This window comes from Eulemur rufifrons, chromosome 9 (assembly GCF_041146395.1).
Source record: "Eulemur rufifrons isolate Redbay chromosome 9, OSU_ERuf_1, whole genome shotgun sequence".
Lineage (NCBI taxonomy): Eukaryota > Metazoa > Chordata > Mammalia > Primates > Lemuridae > Eulemur > Eulemur rufifrons.
The window spans coordinates 29,722,818-29,745,391 of record NC_090991.1 but is presented as its reverse complement, the minus strand read 5'-3'; the positions used below and the strand labels follow the sequence as shown (position 1 = coordinate 29,745,391).

Here is a 22,574-nt window from a genome sequence, read left to right as displayed (position 1 = left end):
AGTCATAGCAGATCTAGGAAAAAAGATGTTAGATCGTGAGCTGAAATATAGATAGGATCAATATAATTAAGATCCTTGACTACATTTTTAAAAATCTAAATGTGTGATAAATCCACATTGAACAATTTGTTGGGAAGAAAGGTGCAGGAATGCTTAGTAACTAAAGTGAATGAGTATTGTATTCCAAAATATCCCAGGATTATTTGTTCTCCTTTATCACAGAATCAGAGCTTTATTTGTTCCATGGTGCTGAGCTTTTAAAACAAGTCTCTTTTCCTGGTGTACTGGCCTATATTGTCCTAATATATTCAGGATTTCTTAGTGTGCATGTTTATTCATGCAGTACATAAACCATTCAGTTTTACTCATGTACATTCCAAAACCAGGCCTTAATCAAAACATTTTGCTATTGAGGTTCTGTAAGATTTGTTACTTTTTCTTTAAGACATTCTTCACAAAAGCTTTTCATTGCTTTAGTTGCATGAACCAATTATTTTAAAAAGTACCTCATTGGTTTCTTTATAAATGTTACTCTTTTTGTTAGGATGGTCGTTTAAAGCCAGGAGATCAACTTGTCTCAGTAAACAAGGAATCTATGATTGGTGTATCATTTGAAGAAGCAAAAAGGATAATTACCAGAGCCAAGTTGAGGTAACTATCCTATCCATAAGATAGAATGAGTCATTTAGCATGACTCTTTAAAAATAGTAATTTAAGATGGCTTAAATACTTTATAAGGAATATTTTTTAATATTATTGGAAACATTGTCTTAGAATTCAATTGTACCATATTCATAGCACATCCATAAAGTGATTTCTTTTTAATACTAGGTCAGAGTCTGCTTGGGAGATAGCATTCATAAGACAAAAATGTGACAGCAATCACCCAGAAAAGCTATCGTGTACATCCCTTTTAGAAGCTTCAGGAGAATATGGACCTCAAGCCTCAACATTTAGTCTTCTTTCTTCTCCCTCTGAAATACTAATTCCAAAGACCTCATCCACTCCCAAAATTAATGACGCCATTTTACCTTCTTATAAGATAAGTCAGGTAATCTTAAATTTCTGTTTATATATGCAGTCCATAAATCCCCTATTTTTTAATGTTTGTTAATTACATATAGAATTGTAACTTCAGTAATATTGTTTGTGAACAAATTAGAAGTATTTCCTTAAAAGATTTTTTCTTTTTTCCTACTTAAGATTTTTATGGAAAAAAAAAAAAAGATTTTGCTGTGTTGTCAGTAAACATAATTTTTTTAAAGTCAGTGTGTCTTGTGTCTGGAAGCATAATCAGAGAATATCAGCATGACAAAATGGTGCCACAAAAATATTCATAGCTATCACTCAAAACTATATTAAGAATGTCATATTTCGTTTCAGTCTCTAATATGGACCAGTAATTATCATTTTTGTTTTCTGCTTGACTGAAGTCAGGCAATCTTCCTTTTAGTTCCTTAGCTTCTTTTTTGCACGGTGAGGCTAATCCTAATTATCCACCCAAGGTGGCTATTGCCCCCTCACATGTGCTTGCTAGAATATGTTTATCCTATTCAAATCATACAAAATGGAGAATTTCTATGTCAAAATTAATATAATAAATTACTAATTGCTACAATGTCCTAACAAATCACAGTTACAAGACAGAACATATATTCTTTAAATCTATGTTGGTATAAAATAGGAAACACAGATAGGCTTTCAGTCAGTAGACTAAAATTCATCAAAGGTAACTTCAGTTTCAGGTACATGCTGATCAGAGGCAGAGTATAAGATTTTCTGTCAGCCTCTTCTACTTTGTCATTTGGAATTATAATAGCTTTTAAAAGACGAGGTACATGGCCTTGTGTTTTGTTATCCTTGGACATTGTTACCTTTAATTCTGAATTGCTTTTTTTGAAGATGAATATATAAAAATTTTAGAGTTTCATATTTTTTGGAATATTCTTTTAATCTCTTTAACCATTCATTTCATGTTAACATGAGCTTCCAGTCTGGTCTTTGACCCACTTTAGAAAATGACATTGCATGTTCTTCATTTTCTTTTACAGATAAAAACTGGATACAACAAAACAGAACAAACTCCAATTACTTCAGACAACAGCACTACGGATATGTCTAATGCAGGTAAATGCACATTTAATTCCTCTTTCCTGTTATTTTTTTCAATTACTCTCTCTCAGTGAGGAGTGCATGATGTAACTTAATAGACTTTAAAGAAGGGTGCATTATAACTTTTTTCCTTTAATGAATAAAAGAGCAAAATTAATGTATTGTCCAATGGTTCCTGTTAAATTATGACATTTATTGGAAATTTTGCTGACCAAACAATTGAAATTTTAAAAGATTCATTATCTAACATTGTTTATGAAGCTATCAAAACTAATGAATTTTTGAAATCAAATAATGAAAAGTCTTCTATAAATTAAGATTAGGTTACCTTGTCCTTGTAGTGAAATAGTGATGAGGTATATTAAGTGCACCTCCAGAAAACACATTATGAAAGGGAGCATAGCTTAAGAAAAGAAATATGCTTTGGTTTTTTTTAGAAGAAATCATGTGGATATAAATTAAAGAAGACATCAATATTGTGATTTCATTGTTATTGATTCTTAATTACCATAAAATGATTTATTGACTTTTTAAAACAATAAAGCATTAATTGTCTAAGCTACCCATAAACAAAACTGATTTTTCTATCAGGCTATAATGTGCTTATTGTCTCAAATATCAAGAAAAAATATCTCTCCCCTGAAATTGTCTCCAGAAGTTAAACACAGTAATCAAAAAACTATACTTAAATGAAAAGCTAATTACATATGGCTAAATTATGGTACAAATTGTTACCTGTGTATTTTAATTTTTAATAGCATTATTTACATAAGAATTAAAAAATAAGGAAGAATTAATTTAAATTAAATAGCTACTGAACTTTATAGGAATTTTTACTAGATTCTATAGTAGTTTACTCTGCTGTGGGGCATTTATTTACCAGTGAGTTAGTAGCAATCTTTAGCCGTAAGTTATATGCCTTTTTACTTAATGAGATTTAGAAACTTTATTAGCATTCTTCCCTTTATGTAATTAATTTCCAGTCTCTTGATATACTGTCTTCAATTTAAACTGAGAACCCATGTGAAAAAAAAAACCAGATAGGTGAATGAAGCAGTTATAAGGAGATAGAGATCAAAGTTGCTAGATAACAAAAGTCAAGGTCCTTTATTCCTTGATTGTATTAATTATTATGTAACATTTATACAATATGTTTTTAGTTTTTAAAGTAATCAAGCAGTGCCCCTTGTAGCCATATATTTATTTAGTAAGCATTTGTGAATATGTTTTATGTGTAGAAAACATAATATAGTAGGAATTATGAAGGAATTAGGATATTTTCTATGATATGTAATAGTATATTGTTAAAACATGAGGTTAAAAATTTTTATTATTCAAATTAGAAAATATTTAAAAATATGTGTATTTGTAGATGTGTATATATATGTTTATTTTGTCAAGTAGCTACTATTTGCAGTATTCTGTGTTAATTAAAGCAGGATGTAGGTGGCTATGGTACTCTGAAAAGCATACTGTCTTGTAGATGAATAACATATTTATACAAATAATGTGAAGACATGAACAAAATAGACTAAGGAAAGTAGTAGTGAGTGGCATGAGTATGGTATCCGGAAGACACAGTGGTGTTACCACCAGGCTCTGAATGCAAACTTCAATGTTCAAATCCTGCTTCCAGCTTATTAGCTTTGTAACCTTGAAATAATTGCCGAATGGGGTTGTTTTGAGGATTAAATGAGATCATACATGTCAAGCATTTAGGATTGTAATTGGTTCATAGTATATGCCTCAGCAAATTTTTTAGTTGTCATTTTTTTACAGAACCTATAGAGTATAGCTCAGATAATAGTCCAGGGCATGTTTTTAAGAGAAGTAAAAGCTTCCTACTCTTGATTCAATTTTGTATCCTCCTCTCCACCCCCAAACAAGTACATAGTACGGGATCTGTCACAATATGCAGAAATTAATTAAGAAAAATTTCTTGGCAAAACTCAGACATCATCCAAATCTTGAAGGAAGTGGGGGAGGCAGGAGGTCATCTCATGTTAAGGAAGCATCACAAGCAAAAGCACAAAACTAAGGCCAAGCTAGATGTCAGGTAACCCCAAGAGAAAGGTCTGAATTGAGCAAAGAGATCTTGTAATAATAAATAAACTGAGATAAATTCACACCAGTGGCTATAAGAAATGATGCTAGATTTTGTAACAGAAAAATAATTTAATGAAAAATATATTTAAGTAAGTTGTATGTAAAGTAAATATTAAAATGCAATTAAAATGGACAATTTTTCTAGAGTAGAAATACTATTAACTTGGTTCTTTTTTCTTTTACATAAATGTAGTAGGCAACATACTTCTGGGGGGTGGAAAAAAAGGCAAAGTCACTTCTAAATTATGTCTAGATAACTTATATACATTGTGATTTGCCTGTGATAAGTACTTAATTATAGATTGTTCCAAATTAGAACATTATCACTTCTAGACTCAGTTAGTTGGTATTTATTCAAAAAATATAAATAAATTTTAATATTAACCTCAACAAAAATAATAAGGTAATTCTACCTCTGTTCTCACCTCAAAATCATTTCAAAGTATAAAATCACTTAGAATTTTTTAAATCTACATAATACTTAAATGTTTTCAGAGACTGTTCTATTACAAAAATTTCTTATTACAAAATCCAGAGTTGTTTACTATTGCCATAAGTTGAATAACACAGGAGCTTTCAAGTGACCCAAAAGTATACTAAAGACATTCCTAAGAATATCAATAAAGAATTGTTGTATAAAGAAATACTGTCATTTTTAGCTCTTTGAGGTATCTCCAAATTCTTTTCCACAGAGGTTGCACCAATTTGCAGTCCCACCAGCAGTGTAAGAGCGTTCCCCTCTCTTCACATCCTCGCCAGCATTTGTTGTTTTGGGATTTTTTGATAGAGGCCAGTCTCACTGAGGTTAGGTGATATCTCATTGTGGTTTTGATTTACATTTCTCTAATGATTAGAGATGTTGTGCATTTTTTTATACGTTTGCTGGCCGTTGTTCTGTCTTCTTTTGAAAAGTTTCTGTTCATTTCCTTTGCCCATTTATTGATGGGGTTTGATTTTTTCTTGTTGATTTTTTTTAAGTTCTAGATAGATTCTTGTTATCAGCCCTTTATCGGATGTGTAGAGAGCAAATATTTTCTCCCATTCTGTAGGCTGTCTATTCACCCTAATGATAGTTTCCTTGGCTGTGCAAAAGCTTTTTAATTTGATCACATCCCATTTATTATTGTTGCAGTGGTGATTGCTTTGGGGATCTTCTTCAAAAATTCTTTGCCTAGGCCGATGTCTGAAAGGGTCTTCCCAACATCTTCTTCTAGAATTCTTAAGGTTTCATGCCTTAAGTTTAAGTCTGCTATCCATCTTGAATTGATTTTTGTGAGAGGTGAGAAATACTATTCGATCCAGCAATAGCACTATTAGGCATCTACCCCAAAGAGCAAAAGACATTCTATAATAAAAACATCTGCACCCGAATGTTTATGGCAGCACAATTCACTATTGCAAGGATGTGGAAACAACCCAAGTGCCCATCAATTCATGAGTAGATTATTAAAATTTGGCATATGTATACAATGCAATATTACTCAATTGTAAGAAACAACAGTGATCTAGCACCTCTTATATATTCCTGGATTGAGTTTGAGCCCATTATCCACAGTGAGGTATCACAAGTTCAGAGGAATAGCCTCCACATGTATTCGCCATCAAATTGGCACTAACTGATCAACACTATGCTGCTCACATGGTAGTAATATTCTCCAGGGATTAGGAGGTTGGGAGGGGAGTAAACTCACTACTAATGGATGTGGTGAGCATTGTAAGGGGGAAGGGCATGCCTCTAATCCTCACTTGAGTGAGGCAAAGACATAAAATGTAACCAAAACATTTGTACCCTCATAATATCCTGAAATAAAATTAAAAAAAAAAAAGTACTGTCATTACTTTAATTAAGGCACAAGCCTTAATTCCTCCCTATCAAGTCTTTTAAAACTGAAACAAAGTAGTGATGGGGAAGAATATCTATTCAAGGTTTGTGATGTTAATCAAATGGTATTGATCCTTCCCTTATAAAACTTCTCTTTCTTCTTGTGCAAAGAGGAACTGGAACAAACAATCCAAGAGAATAATAAGCCATACTTTGGAAAGTCTCACTCCCCCAGAGAGGAACAAATAAAGAGCTAAGGCCATAATAGAGAGATGTCATTGGCAAATGAGGAAAACTGCCTATGAGGGGCTTTTCAGGTGAAGCTACTCTGAATTAGCAAAGCATGCTAGATTTATGCACGGACCCTCTTAAGGTTTTAACTCAGAAGTAAAGGTTTAGAGGAAAATTGGCTGGAAGAAAACAAGATTTTGTTAAGCCCTGATTGCATGTTGTTAAATCGGGTTAGTATAATTTTACATTAAATCTTGTATTAATATTACTTGGAAAAAAGGGTCTTTGAAAAAAAATCTGTTAATACAGTGTCTTTGTGTTAATATTAACAATACTTTATAGTTTCCACAGTAGTTTTCTGTGATTTTATTGATTTTATCTTTACAACCTTGATGAGCCAATCTGTTTTATTCTCCCACTTTACAAATGAGCAAACATGATGAAAGATGTTGACACATTTAAGAACATTGGTTTCTGAAGTCACAAGAGATTAGAATCCTAACATTGTCATGTAGAGCTATGTGACCTTGGACTAATTACTTTAGCTTTTCTTCCTTGGTCTTTTCATCTTCGAGATGGTAATAATAACACTTATGTCATTGTGGTTATTGTCAAGATTAATGAGCTTATATTTGTAAAGTATTATAATAAATAGTTTACTGTCTGGTTAGAAGTAACGCTATATATATATAGAGAGAGAGAGAGAGAGAATTTTTTTATCTCAGAGCCAACAATTAGGTATCATGACAACGAAGGAGACTTACTTGCTTTTATCAGAATTGTAAAAATTCCATTATACTAAAATCATTCATTCTCAAGTTTTAATTCCATTTGAAGCTAAGAGTCAGTCACCATTTTCTTTTTATGATCTTGACACCTATAAGCTATATTAAAGATTTTACATAGAATGTTAAGGATGTGTTAAAGGTTTAGAGGAAGACTATTTATTTTCATATGCGCTTCTTATGTTCTTAAGAGAATGCAAATCATTTTGTACTTAGAGACAGATGCTCTGAGAAATTAAAAAAAAAATTAAAACACTGCATAAAGATGTGACATTTTAAAAAGTTTTTTCTCCTTCCTCTTATTTCTATGTAGAACTAGTAAAATACCATTTAAAAGTGTATTTAGAATAGTAAAATTTTAGATAGTAAGGATCAACATGAATTACAAGAATTTGTTTTACTAACTTTGGCATATTAAAACAAATAATTTTTCAAGTTCTAGTCCTTTGTAGCAGCTGGTTTCGTATTCATGCTACAAGGACAAAGGGAAAGTTCATTTAATCTACTTAAATGTAACCTGTCTATAAAATAAGAAATAGGATTTTTAGCTCAAAGTTCAGAGTCTATATCATACTTTATGTACAAACTTGAAATGATTTGCATTTATGGTTTTTTCCAGAATCTTTCCAGAATTCATATCACAAGACCACTTTTGCAAGTCAAAGAAATATCATGCTCTTTTTGAATATCTAATATGATTTTACTTTTTTTGAACAAAAAGGATTTTTTATCTTTGTAAGGGCATTGTGATGATGGTAGTGGTGGGATGTGGTAATGGCAGTAGTGGTGGGATGTATGGTTGTCTTTTAAGTTAATATTTCTGTGGGACTTCACAATGCATACATAATTGGCTACTCTTTTCATATGTTAGGATTCAAGTGAAGCTGGTTTATAGAATAAATTTTTGATTTAAAGAAAAAATAATCATGAAAACAAAAGTAAAAGCTGCCAACTGATTATCCAGAATTATTTTTGAACAGCAGGAACCCAGAACATATCCTGTCAAATGAAAATTTCTATTCCAATTAAGTTTCCAATTAATGTGCACCCTGTTGTCTCTTAGATGTTGCTCCTGCCTGGACTGATAATTATGGACTACAAGGAAAGAAGATTTCCCTAAATCCCTCTGTTCGCCTTAAGACAGAGAAACTAGAAATGGTAAATCCTTTAAATTTTCATTTTTCTTCCATAAGACAACAACAGGAAGTAAGTATTCTCATTCTTTGAAAGAATAAAGTACAGGAGCCATTAGTTTCTTGAAGTTACTTATTTGCAATTAAATGAATGGCAGTTTGAATCTAAATTATTTAATTCATGTTTGAGCTTGGCAGTTCTTATAGTTCACTAGCGCAAAATAGAAATAAAACTTTTTGTAGCTAAATTGACATTCAAATCAATCAATTTCCTCTTCTCTGGGAGTGAGACAAATATGATGTTTTCCAATCTAGAATCAAAGGAAACGTGGAGTAGATTGTAACAAAGTATATTAGGCTTCCTAGATAATAGCAATGAGTACAATGAAGTAATACTTCATTTTTCAACTTAAGTAAAAGGAAACTAAATCCTAAAGAACAAAATAGTAATATGCCCATTAAATATAAAAAGATAGTAGCAATATGCTAAGGCACCAAAATATAGTCTTGGGGAGAGTGAAACATTGAGAGTTTCTATTTGTAAAAGAAACTTAAGATGATTAAAAAAGAAAAATTAAAGATAGAAAAGCACTTGAAAACTTTTCCTATCAAGTTACTAGGGATCTGACAGGAAAAATGTGCTATATTTTTTTCAATGTAAAATGGGCCTATTTATTCCCATATCCCTACCTTTGCTTGGCCCTATTATACTACCATTCTCATTGCCAATTTGAATCTTACCCATTGTTCAAATTCTGACTTGTGTAGGAGAGAAAAGATTTTTCTCACCCATTACTAGGTTCATGCTGAAACACCTATAACAAGAGAAAAACATGCAAATTTATTTAATATAAGTTTTACATGACATGGGAGCCTTCAGAAATGAAGACCTAAAGAAACAGGGAAAACTGTGTTTTTATGAACACTTGTATAGAAATAGGACTGGAAGACAAAGGGTATGATCTACTGGTAATAAACTGAGGGGAACATAGTAAGGCCTGTTCGTTCAGATTCTTCTTGGCATCTCTGTGTCTTCAGAGATGAAGACATTTCCTTTCCTCTGGGATAGGGAGGAGCCCTCTGGAATAAGGGGAGAGAATACCTACATTTAGGGGAAAGAAAGCTAAGTTTTACGGCCCACTCCAGGGGAGAAAGGATGAGAGAAAGTAAGAGAGACCTTCTTCCTTCTGCTGTCTTCTCAAATGCCAAGGTGCCATATTTTGAGGCAGCATGTTCTGAGTCCCGTCATTCAGTTCCGTCTCCTTTAGCCAGACTTTGCTAACTACTGTAGTTCAGGCCAATATTGCCTTCTTTTGCACATCAGTAGCACTTACCATCACTTGGTAGCACCCTGTAATCTTTGTATCTTGTTTTATCAATGAAATTATAAGTGTCTTCACCATAGACCCTGTAGTACCTACGGTTGTTTAAACACCTGATTTGTGCTCAATAAAACTTTCTAAATAATTAGATACTTGAGATGTCTCCTTTATATTTTCTAAATCCTGAGTATCTTTTGCTAACCTGTGCTCTGTTTTTATTTATGACAACATGTAAGTTCTGTCTAATGGCATGGTCTACAATTAGTTAATATTAACACTTTCAAAAATAAAGTATTTGAGATTTAAAAACATATCTATTACATATATAAAAAACAATTACTGTGCTTTAAATGATGTCGATTTAATATACATTTTTGAAAATTCAAGATTTAATACCATCCCTCTAGATAAGGAGAAAATCTAGCTGACCACTTTACCTGGCAGACTTTTGTACATGAAACAAAGTTTGTAGTACATTGTATCATCAGAAACAAAGGTGTCATTATCTTAGCCACCCATGTGGACAATCTGTGGCATGATGTCAGTGCTCAAAAAGTTTTGGATTTTGAAGCATTTCAGATTTTCAGATTAGGGATGCTCAATTTGTATATAGAAATAATGAATAAAATAAAACAAGGCAGTTTTTTAAATACATAGTCAAGCATGGGAGGAAGAAAGGAAAGAAAAAAGGGAGAGGAGAGGAGGGAAGGAAATCTCACACAACAGAAATGTAAGTGTGAACACTGGAAGTTAGTGCTGACATCATGTGGTCCAAGGAAGGACTCAGACTCAGATATTAGGGCTCAAATTTAACATGGTCTTAGACCCTTTTCAGATGGGATTCTGGAACTGACATCCTCTATAGAGAAATACAAGATCTTAAACGTGCTGGCTTCCCTCTTCAAAAGAAGGGCTAGAGAGTTAAATTGTTCCCACTAACTCAAGGAAAATACAGAGAATCCCAAAGAAAGGTGGTCGGTGCAAATGAATGGGCCATTTACAAAGTCAAAACCCAAATGGCAGTCAAATATGTGAAAAGATGCCCTCCAGGAAAATTAAAATAAAGCAACAATCAGATACAGTTGCCTGCTCATTAAGTGGACAAATATTTAAAAGTCTGATAATAGCACTGTTCCCAAGGATATAAAGAAAGACCTGGGAACTCTCATCTGATACTCATAGGACTATACTTTGGAGAGCAATTTGGCAAAACTGAACATGCTCGCATCTTTTAACTCAGCAAGTCTACTTCTAGGCATATACCCTAGTGAAATCTTAGTGCCACTACATAAAGAGACATGTACAATGCAGTAATAATTGGAACTTTTCAGCTATATCAGATTTCTTCCTTCTCTGCCAGTGGTAGAATTGTACTTTCCCAACTCCTTAAGAGCCAGTGTGCAGTTCATCATATTTCTTTCCTCTCTATTTTAGCAACCAGCCAAACTCCTGATGTTGGAGGCTGTCCCAATCAGGGGCCCTGAATGAGAAGTCTAGAGAAAGAGAACCCAGCTAACTCACATTGGACATGTAACATTAGCAAGGAGAAAATGAACCTTTGTCTTTTCTAGGCAACTAAGACTAGGGTTGGGGAAACAACAGTATAACCAGCCCATCCCAACCAATAGATGCAAGAATATTATTGCAGCATTATTTAAAAGAATGAATGGTAGGAAATGGCCATCAATAAGAGAATAGATAAATCAATGCTAGCATGATTTTTAATCATCATGTGGGTTATATTATATAGTAAGGAAAATGAAGGAACAAGAATCTCATGCATCAACCTGAACAAATTTCACAATGTCATATTTGGTAAAGAAAAGAAATTATACATATCAATACTGCCCTTACAGGTATAAAAACAGACTATAATAGAATGATAAAAGTAATTTTGTGTGCCATCAAATTAGGTAACCTAGATGAAATGGACAAATTTCTAGAAAGACACAAACTACCAAGATTAACTCAAGAAGAAATAGAAAACTGAATAGACCTATAACAAGTAAAGAGATTGAGTTAGTGATCAAAAAATTTCTCACAAAGAATAGCTCAGGTCCAGATGGCTTCACAGGTGAATTCTGCCAAACAGTTTTTTTAAAAAGCTAACAGCAGTCCTTCACAAACTCTTCCAAAAAATATAGGAGGAAGGAACACTTCCCAACTTACCCTATGAGGCCAGCATTACCCTGATACCCAAATCAGGCAAAAACATCACAAGAAAAAAATCAAAGACCAGTATCTCTTACAATTATAGATATGAAAATCCATAAGAAAATACTAACAAACTAAATCCAGCAACATATCTAAAGGATTATCATATGCTGTATCCAAATGGAATTTATTCTAGGAATGTAAATTTAATATATGAAAATCAATCAATATAATACTGCATTAATAGAAGAAAGAACCAAACCACATGATAATCTCAATAGACACAGTACATTTGACAAAACCTAATACCTTTTCATAATAAAAGCACCCAATAAACTAACAGTAGGAGGGAATCCCCTCAACCTGATAAAAGAGCATTTATGAAAACTCACTACTAACATCATACTTAATAATAAAAGACTGGATGCTTCCTCCTTAATATCGGGGACAGGCAAAGATTTCTGCTTTGCCACATGCATTTTATATGGTACTAGCTGGAGGTTCTAGCCAGGATAATTAGATAAGAAAAAGAAATAAAAGGCACCCAGATTAGACAGGAAGAATTAAAACTATCTCTATTTCCAGATGATGGGATCTTGTATATAGAAAATAAAATCTTAAGGAAATTACTAAAATACTATTAGAACTAAAAACAAATGCAGCAAGATTTCAGTATACAAAAAACAATTGTATTTCTGTATACTAACAATGAACAATCCAAAAATGAAATTAAAACAATTACAATAGCATCTAAAAGAATAAAATACTTGAAAATAAATTTAATAAAATAAAGGCAAGATTTATACACTGAAAACTACTAAACATTGTTGAAAGAATTTAAAGAAAACCTAAATAAATGAAAAGACATCTTGTGCTTGTGAATCCATGAACTTAATTGGTAAGACGGCAATCTTCCCCAAATTGATATATGGATTCAATGCAATCTTTATCAAAATAACAGCTGGCTATTTTTCAGAAATTGATAAGCTGATCCTAAAATTTGTATAGAGATACATACAATAGACCCAGAGTTGCCAAAACAGTCTTGAAGAAGAAAAAAGTTGGACTCACACTTAACTGATTTGAAACTTACTATAAATCTATAATAATTCAAACATTATGATATTGCCATAAAGAAAGAAGCATAGGTGAATGGAATAGAATTGAGATTCCAGAAATAAGCTCGTGTATTTGTGTCAGTCCATCTTCAACAAGGATATAAGACAATTCAATAGAGAAAGAATAGGCTTTTCAACAAATGGTGCTGGAAAAACTGAACATCCACATGTAAAACACTGAAGGCGGACCCCAACCTCATATAACATACAAAAATTAATTCAAAATGGATCATTGACCTAAACGTAAGAACTAAAACTGTAGAAACTCTGATAAATTGTACTTTATCAAGATTGAAAAACTCTTCTGCTTCAAAGGACACCATCAAGAAGGTAAAAAGACAACCCACAAAGGGAGAAAATATTTGCAAATCATGTATCTGATAGAGGACTCATATCCAGAATATATAAAGACCTCTTACAATGCAACAATAAAAAGACAACCTAATTTAAAAATAGGTAAAGGATATGAATAAACATGTCTTCAAAGAAAGATCCAAATGGCCAGTAACACATGAAAAGGTCCTCAAAATCTTTAGTCACTATTAAAATGCTAATCGAAACTACAATGTGATACCACTTCATACTCTCTAGGATGCCTAGAGAGTAAAAAAAAAAAAAAGACAATAACGAATGCTGATGAGGACATGGAGAAACTGAAACCTTCATACATTGTTGGTGGGATTATAAAATGGTGCACCCACTTTGGACAGTAATGTGGCAATTTCTCCAAAAGTTAAGAGTTACCATATGACCAGGCAATTCCACTCCAAGTTATAAACCCAAAGGAAATGAAAGCATGTCCTCACAAAAACTTATGCACAAATGTTCATTACAGCATTCTTCATAATACCCAAAAGTGGAAACAACCCAAATGTCCATCTAATAAATGGATAAACAAAATATAGTATTTACATACAATGGAGTATTATTGGACCATAAAAGAAATGAATTTCTGACACATGCTACAACATGGATAAACCTGGAAACATTAGGCTAAGTGAAAGAAGACAGCCTCAAAAAGCCACAAATTTTATAATTCCATTAATATGAAATTTTTAAACTGTCCTTTACGTGGGCTTTCACTACTGTCCAATGAGCACATAGTGAGGGCAATACTGCTAATGCCTATACCACATGCCCACATCAGCTAGAGTTTTGCTTTATTTTGGTGCAATTTTTAGAAAAAAGAAAAACCTCTTTTCCACAATAAGAATAAAAAAAATAACAATATGAAATTTCCACAATAGGCAAATTCATGGAGAGAAAATAATGGATTAGTGTTTGGTTGGGGAGATGGAGAAATAGCAAGTGACTGCTAATGAGTATGGGGTTTTTTGGGGGGTGTGATGAAAACTTTCAGGACTTAGATAGTGTTGATTGATGTACAACTTTGTGAATATACTGAAAACCATTTAACTGTACACTGAAACTATAATTTTACAGTATATGAAGTATATCTCAATAAAGCTGTTATTAATAAAATGAAAAGTCTCAATGACATGTACAGTAAGGTATGATTTGTGTAAAAATCAGAACTTAAAAAACTGTTTAAAATTATTTATCTCATATTTATAAAAATATGAAGTAATGGTATAAAATATGCTTGGGAACTGTCCATAGGAAACTACAAAAAAAGAGAATATTAAAAACTGAAAACTTACGCCCCAAACTGGGAGAAAATATTTGTAATACATATAAGATACAACGTGTTAATATCCAAAATATATGAAGAAGTCATACAAATCAATCAGAAAAAGACCTACCAATACTACTTTTAGCTCGATATATGCCTGAAAGGGCACCAGTGCTTTGTAGCAGTGTATTTAATAGTGAAAAACTGTACATAATCTAAATGACTATCAAAAGGAGAACACTTTAAAAAATGTTCAGTCCAGACAGGGTACAATAACAACAATTTTTAAAACCATGCAATAGGTAATCTAAAATGTACAGAATGACAGTCTGTGATATATTGATAATTTTTAAGCATAGAACACTATATATAGTGTAATTTGACTTTTACAAAAAAGTATAATTTATACAAATTTATATATAGGTACTATATTCATAAACAAAACCTGGAAATTTATACCAAATTTGTCTCTGGAGCAATGGTTCTCATGGGCAAGGATGTGGTTTTTCTCCTCGGGACATTTGGCAAGTTGGTTGTCACAACTGGAAGACAGCTACCACCAAATTAGGAATCAGTAACAAGAGATACTTCTTAAAAGTTTATCTATGACAATTTAAAACATTGCTAAATAATTTATGATCAAAAACATTGCTAATAAACGTGTAAGGGATGTTTAATTTCACTTGTAATTAGGGGAATTCAAAATAATAAACAGTACTATTTATATACAAACTATTAACAAAAATTAAAGTGTGACAACAGCAGACACTGTTAAGAGTATAGAAAAATAAGAATGCTTATATACCACTGGTGTGCATAAATTAGTACAAGCAGTTTGGAGGACAATTATCTAATAACATTGACAATGTATAGCCCCTATAACTCAGCACTTTCTCTTCTAGGAATATAATGTAGAGAAATTGAACCCAATCCTTACAGTCCCTATTAACTTCAGTTTTGCTCTCAAAGACAAGATATTTACAAATATTATACCTGTTTCAGTGTAACTTACAAATCTGATTTAATAGGATACTCTTGCTAGCTATTTTTCTTCTGCCAAATCTTACAAACTAAGAAATAGCTTGATTTTTGATTCCAGAGCTATGCTTATAAAGTTGGCATTACCCAAAATGCTAGTCTTGAAAAAAAAAATTTGAGGTGGTAGTGGAATCAAGAAGCTAATCTTTTATAGGTACTTAGTCCATAAATAGTCAACAGACTTTCTTTGGGCGTCTAATTCACTGGGTTGTAAAATAAAGTTGTAATGAAAAGTTTTATTCTTTGGAGATTTGAAAATTTGCTTCATATGAGTCATTTTCCTTCCAGGCTCTAAATTATCTTGGTATTCAGCCTACAAAGGAACAACACCAAGCCCTGAGACAGCAAGTACAAACAGACTCAGAGGGGACAGTGGCTTTTGGAGGTAAAATATCAGGTTCACCGTGTTGTATCATCACAGAAACTTGGTCAAAGAGTTATTGTGACCCATTTTCATTAAAAGTGCTTGTTTTTTAGAAGAAGAGAATGAAAAGTAAAACCATATCTATTTCAGGTTTCTTAATCAGTACTCTAAAAAAATTTTTTTTTTTTTTTGAGACGGAGTCTTGCTTTGTTGCCCGGGCTAGAGTGAGTGCTGTGGCATCAGCCTAGCTCACAGCAACCTCAAACTCCTGGGCTTAAGCAATCCTACTGCCTCAGCCTCCCGAGTAGCTGGGACTACAGGCATGCGCCACCATGCCCGGCTAATTTTTTTTCTCTATATAGTTTAGTTGGCCAGATAATTTCTTTCTATTTTTAGTAGAGATGGGGTCTCACTCTTGCTCAGGCTGGTCTTGAACTCCTGACCTCGAGCGATCCACCCGCCTCGGCCTCCCAGAGTGCTAGTAATACAGGCGTGAGCCACCGCGCCCGGCCTAGTACTCTAAAAATTTAGCTAGAGTTACTTGCCTAGCTGGGTCAGCCAAAAGAAAAACTTTATTAAAACCTTTCAGCTCTAAAATATCATTCTATCATATTCTTTTTTATTTATGCATGAACATTGCTTTAGTAATAACAAAAGAAACTACAAAATATAGAAATCCTAGTTTCACTACTGTGAGATTAATTCTAATTCCATTTTTAGCAATATAATATATAAATATTTTGATGGTGTTATATAATTAGTTCTTTATATGCTGGGAATTGGTTTCAGTACCTCCCAAGTATACCTAAATCTAGGCATTCTCAAATCTCACAATCAGCCCTATGGAAACTGCATATAGGAAAAGTTGGCGTATAGGGCATATACACGAAACTCCATATAAGCAAATTTTGCAGCCTGCACATACTATATTTTCAATCTGTTTTTGGTTAAAAAAGAAAAAAATCTGCCTATAAGTGGACCCATGCAGTTAAGCCCATGTTGTTCAAGGGTCAATTGTATCCATATTACAGATAGCATAGTGTACCACTTAGTTGTCATACTGTAATATTAAGCCTTTCTACTATTGGAAATTTTAATGGTTTCTCAGCAGCTGATATCATAAATCTATGCTTATGATCATTGTGATTGTAGCTGTTTTTCTTCTTTTTCTTAGAATAAATTCCTACAAATGGTTTGGACTTTTGATATATATTGACAAATTGTTATCCATAGATATTTTACACATTTATTTGTTCTTCTACCAGTAATGTTTGAATATAACAGTTTTTTGTCTCCTTGACACCAGTAAGTATTTATTTTTTCCTTGTATAGTAGATGCAGCATTGTAACATTTTTAAAGCATCTTTATTGCAAAAAAAAAAAAGAAAGAAAATTCAACTTTTGGTTTTTAAGTGATGAAAAAAGATAGCTTTGGTCACATCTCCTGTTGAAAATTACCCCAAAATAATGGGAACAAGAAACAGACATACACATACAACTAAAACCACAATATCTAAGGACAGAAAATGGTTGAGGAAAGGAAATGAATTAGTGAGCAGTGGCAGATAAAGTCCAAGTGTCTAAAGAAAGAGAGAAATCACAATGGGGAACAAGGTGATTTGACTCTGAAAAGTCTTAGTATTATAACTGAGAGCCTCAGGTACTTCTGATGGCTGGGTTTAGGCAGGGCATTTAAAACAGGATTGTTAGAAATCTTTATGAGGAGAATAGCATGTGCTCTTCCCTGCTCCTTCTTAAGCAGTCCAGCAATTACTACTTCCTTGTACCTCCCTTGAGGTATATTCCCTTGAGAACTTGAACCAGAGAGATTCTGGACCTATAGTTGCAGCAGCAAGGGAGTTTGAGGGAGTGTGTGGTGAGTCATGACTCACAGCGTACACCCAGATTGCTCAGGAAAATTTGCAGCCATGTGTATAACTATAGGCAGGAGATTATAGGATTCTCTCTGAAGAAGCTAAACAAAAATGTCAGCTGGCTACCTGATTGTCCTGTAGTGAAACCTGCCAGTTGACAAGACAAATTTCCAATCAGCTTTTTTAGTGCCTGATTCTTCAATCTGAACTCATAGCCAAGGAGCCAAGGGTCACCAGACATTTGAAGAAATCCTTCAACATAAAATATAGAGCCCAAATTAACAGGCAAACAAACAAAAAAAGGAACTCAGAAGAAAGAAAAGTAATGAAGAGCAGAAGAGAACTTCATGTAAACTATAATTAATATCTTTAAAAAGTGGGCTGGGCATGTGGTGTGCGCATGTGGCCCTAGCTACTTGGGAGGCTGAAGCAGAAGGATCGCTTGAGGCCAGGAATTCGAGACTGCAGTGAGCTACGATCCGGCCACTGTGCTCTAGCCTGAGTGACAGAGAAAGAAACAAATGAACAAAAAAAAGATAAGTGGAGATAACGCTTTCATGAAATAAAAGTAGGATGTTATAAAATAGGAACAGTCAGAGAACACTTAAAAGGATACTTGGAAGTTCAAAATATAATAGCCAAAATGAAAAGTATTGGAGGATACATAAATGAATAGGTCACTCTCCATGTCTGAAGAAGGTTATGGGCCGCTCTATGACTTATTTGCCAAATGGCCTTTGGCAGTTTAAGAGAGTTAACCTGTCTTAGCCTGAACTTACTCATCTGTAAAATAAAAAAGATAAGAGGACCCACCTCAGAAGATTGTTGTAAGCATGAAATTGCTAACTACCATGCCTGGCATACAAAAGCTGTTGTATAAACATTAGCTGCTACTATTATTATTAAATCTCAGGTTTTTCCAGCTAGAAAAGCTGTTAGTCATAATATTGTCATATGTTTCAGAAAAAGTTTTACTCATGATACAAGAGTTAGAGAGATGAATATATGTCTGTGATATGTATTTCCTTTACTATTATCTACTGAATTATTAATTTTAGCAAAGTTAAGTTAAAACTAGTTTATCTCTTAGTTGTTTGAACTTAAATTTTCTTGTCACTTCAGTCAATACTATTTTAAGATGATTTATGTAAGTTAAATTTGAAGCATTAGTTATAAAACATAGTTTCAACTTCATATAAAAAAAGGTCAGATTTATACATGAAGTTAAATGCTGTGTTCTTACTGAAATGTGTTCCATTGTAGATTTTGTCCAGGTTGCCAAAAACTTGTTTTGCTTGCAGTTGGATGAAGTAAATGTTGGTGCACATGAAATTTCCAACATACTAGATTCACAGGTAGAGTATGCACTATAAAATTATTTTGACTGTACCAAAGTCACAATTCTTGACTTTTATGTTTCACATAGGTAGGCTTTTTTCACTTTTTTGTTAAATTATGCAAATAATGCATGTTTCTTGGGTAAATATATAAAATACAGGTTAATTTAAAATCAAAAGTAAAAGTTCATCTTGATCTCCTCCATCCTCCTCTTTCACTGGCCTCTCATGCTAATCCCGTCCCTAAGTTTGCCAGTATTGACAATTTGATATGTGGAGGGATACATACTATAACTAGATAGATATTATATGTGTGTGTCCATTCCAATCTGTTTTATCTCACTATAATATACACACAGAAAAGCACTTATATGGTAAATGTATACCCTAAGATATTTTACAATCTCAATCATCCTCTTATAATTAGCATTTAAATCAAGAAACACATTACCAGAATTAAAGAAATACATTACCAGGACCCCAGAGGCTCTCCTACCCCTGGGTTCCTTTCTATTAACAATTACTAGTAGCACTCTGGGAGGCCGAGGTGGGCAGATCGTTTGAGCTCAGGAGTTCGAGACCAGCCTGAGCAAGAGCGAGACCCCACCTCTACTAAAAATAGAAAGAAATTATATGGACAGCTAAAAATATATATAGAAAAAATTAGCTGGGCATGGTGGCGCCTGCCTGTAGTCCCAGCTACTCGGGAGGCTGAGACAGGAGGATCGCTTGAGCTCAGGAGTTTGAGGTTGCTGTGAGCTAGGCTGACGCCACGGCACTCACTCTAGCCTGGGCAACAGAGTGAGACTCTGTCTCAAAAAAAAAAAAAAAAAAAAAAAAAAAAACAATTACTAGTGACACTCCCATCACTCCACCTAAAAAATTGGGGTAACCACTCTTTTGCCTATTTTGCATATTTCTAATAACTTTTCTTCTAGTTCAAGTTTAAGAATCAAAATAGCACTTTTATTTCATGGTTCTATTTAGAGCTCTGCTGTTTTCAAGTGATAGGTCTTATTGACAAGAAGTTTGAATACTATTTATTATTATATAATTCCATAAATGCAATGTAAAAGTGTATGATTAGTTTATTAGACAAAGTAAATCTCCTCTCATTTAAAAAATAATGCTATATCACTTTTTTAAATGTTTCAGATCACTTTGTTCTATTTAGAAAGCAATCTCTTCTATTGCTAAGCATATTGCCCATTGCAATCACCCGAAGACCTGGTTGTTCTGTAACTTTCAGGAGAGTACCCAGTTCTCCCAGAATTGAGGTACTGGTTTATCAGAACTAATTCTGTAGCGGTTACTAGATGAGAACCAAAGTGTAGGAATGCAGTTTTCATTATGCTTATTCAAATGTTATGTATTTACCTACCTAATGTTGATGGTAGAGAACATAGTTTTTTACTGCCAAACAGTTCTCAAAGCTGTCATACCCATTTTTGATAAGGAAAGGCGAAGATGGTTCAGTGGCTTATAACATGCCAGTGAAGTGCGGAATTCGGAGTACTTTGTATGAGCATGCCAAGCTTCTTTAACAGCTGCAACAAGATAGTCATGCTCCAGATTAGTAATTTACTTCCTTCTTACCAATGTGATTTTAGGACAGATAAGCATGTGTTCAATCTGTGATACTTTGATAGCAAAAGCAAAATGCTGATGGCAGTTGTATAAGATGTTCTACATGCCGATAATTTTCTATGTGTGGCTTCAGATTGCAATGTTGTGCAATTGTCATTATATTATTTATACAATTTTCTTTGTTATATTCTGCTTGTCAGCACACAGTAGATATCCTCATAAAGTATTGGCCTTCCTTTCTTTTTTTACTTGAATCTACAATAAGAATACATTTTTTGTTTTGTTTTTTTACCACACTCTAACATGTAACTGAAACAAAAGTCTCTCAAAGCATTACTTACCTTTTCTATGTGTACTATATTCTTATTTATTAATAATATTCAATTCTACTTCTTTAAAAATTTGATTTCATAAATCACTAATGGGTAATATACCCCAGTTTGAAAAACACTATAAAAATCACAGCTTGTCAAGTGGCTCACCAAAAATAAGTTATTATTTTATATTGTAATTCCCAACTTTTTTGAGTTAAAAAGTTGTATAATGCCTCATCTGAAGTATATCAATTGATCTATAGTTGAGGATACTGACAGTCTATGAGGGTAGGGAAATTCCAACGTGGTTACCCCCTCAACTATCTAAGTTTCACAAACAGGCTTGGGTTTATAATCATTCTGTTAGGGATGCATGTCTTTTGCTCACATTTTTTTTTTTTTTTTGGCTGATAAAGATGGCTTGTCTTTTTCTTAATTTATTTTTAGAAAATATTTTCACTGAAATGTAACATAAACACAATGAAGTACAAAAATCTGAAGTATACAACTTGATGAATTTCTCTTATGTCTCTCACCACTCAAAAGGCTCCCTCTTGCCAACTTCTCAGTCATCTGCCACTCCTAGTTTTACATTAGAACCAATGTTTTGACTTACTTTTGCCTGATCTTGAAATTTGTAATAAATAGAATTATAAAGTATGTACTTTTTTGTTATTAGCTTCTTTTGCTCATTATTTTGGCTGACTCATAAGATTTCTTGAGATACTCTCTTCTATAATAAGTAGAAATTGCTATAAATCAGTCCTGCTTTTATTTGATAAAGAACTTTTGGGTTTGGAAGAACATGACATTTAGAACCAAAAATATAATTATCTTACTATGAGTCTAATCATCACTGCTATACTAAAAAATTCACACAGTACTACACTTGCTGCTGGCACAAAGTTATACACAGAAAAGGCAAGGCTGGAGCCCACATTTAGCAGTACTCTAAACTTAGCAATAGCATATTATAGTCTATCATAATATGATGATTTTACCAGACTAATCAAGTACTATATCATGAATGGATTATCTTAAAATCAGAGAGAATACTGTGAATTCCCTACGGTAGACTTTTCACACTTTGGGCTCTTGTTAAATCAATTTAGTAGATTGCAAAAACCATTTTAACAAATGAGAATAGAATAGAAAATATCAAAGTGAATTATATGTGATAAAATTGAGTAATATTTCACTTATACTGGATCATGATATAAATCATATTTTTCACTATGTATAGCAGTTAATACTTTAAGCCACTTCCCTGAAGACTCATCTGTAAAACACCAAATATATATTGAACAACTGTGGTGTATATGGAATTATTTAGTTGCTGTTACCAAGTTATTAAGATAAATAAAACTCAGCCCATATAGTTTAAGGAAAAGTCATGCACACAAATAATTATAATAATAAAAAGTACATTGTGTGTTAAGGCCATAATAGTAATAGAGCTTAGAATATTCAGAAAAGATTTATTACAGAGGTGGCATTTGAGTGAATTTTGAAGGATAAATAGGATTTTATCTGTTCAAGAGGTAAGTAGGGAGTGATAAGAGTATTAGCATAAAAAAAGACAGAATGTGACTGTAAGCAAAGAGTAGTCTACTTTTTAAAAAAAGATAATTGGGTACATGCAGG

The 22,574-nt window shown here is 33.0% G+C and overlaps 1 protein-coding gene and 1 non-coding gene across 2 annotated transcripts in view; both read left to right on the top strand.

Annotated features, from left to right (window-relative positions):
* Window positions 1–22,574, top strand: part of STXBP4 (syntaxin binding protein 4) — a 140,360-nt gene that overhangs the window by 24,558 nt on the left and 93,228 nt on the right. The window contains exons 5-10 of the mRNA XM_069481164.1: window positions 545–651; window positions 832–1,051; window positions 2,052–2,127; window positions 8,120–8,214; window positions 15,743–15,839; window positions 18,956–19,047. Of these exons, the coding sequence (XP_069337265.1) occupies window positions 545–651; window positions 832–1,051; window positions 2,052–2,127; window positions 8,120–8,214; window positions 15,743–15,839; window positions 18,956–19,047 (687 nt within the window). The remainder of the gene's footprint in view (window positions 1–544; window positions 652–831; window positions 1,052–2,051; window positions 2,128–8,119; window positions 8,215–15,742; window positions 15,840–18,955; window positions 19,048–22,574) is intronic.
* On the top strand, window positions 13,843–13,968 carry LOC138392787 (U4atac minor spliceosomal RNA). Its single transcript, XR_011235060.1, has one exon. It is a non-coding gene; the product is annotated as a U4atac minor spliceosomal RNA (small nuclear RNA).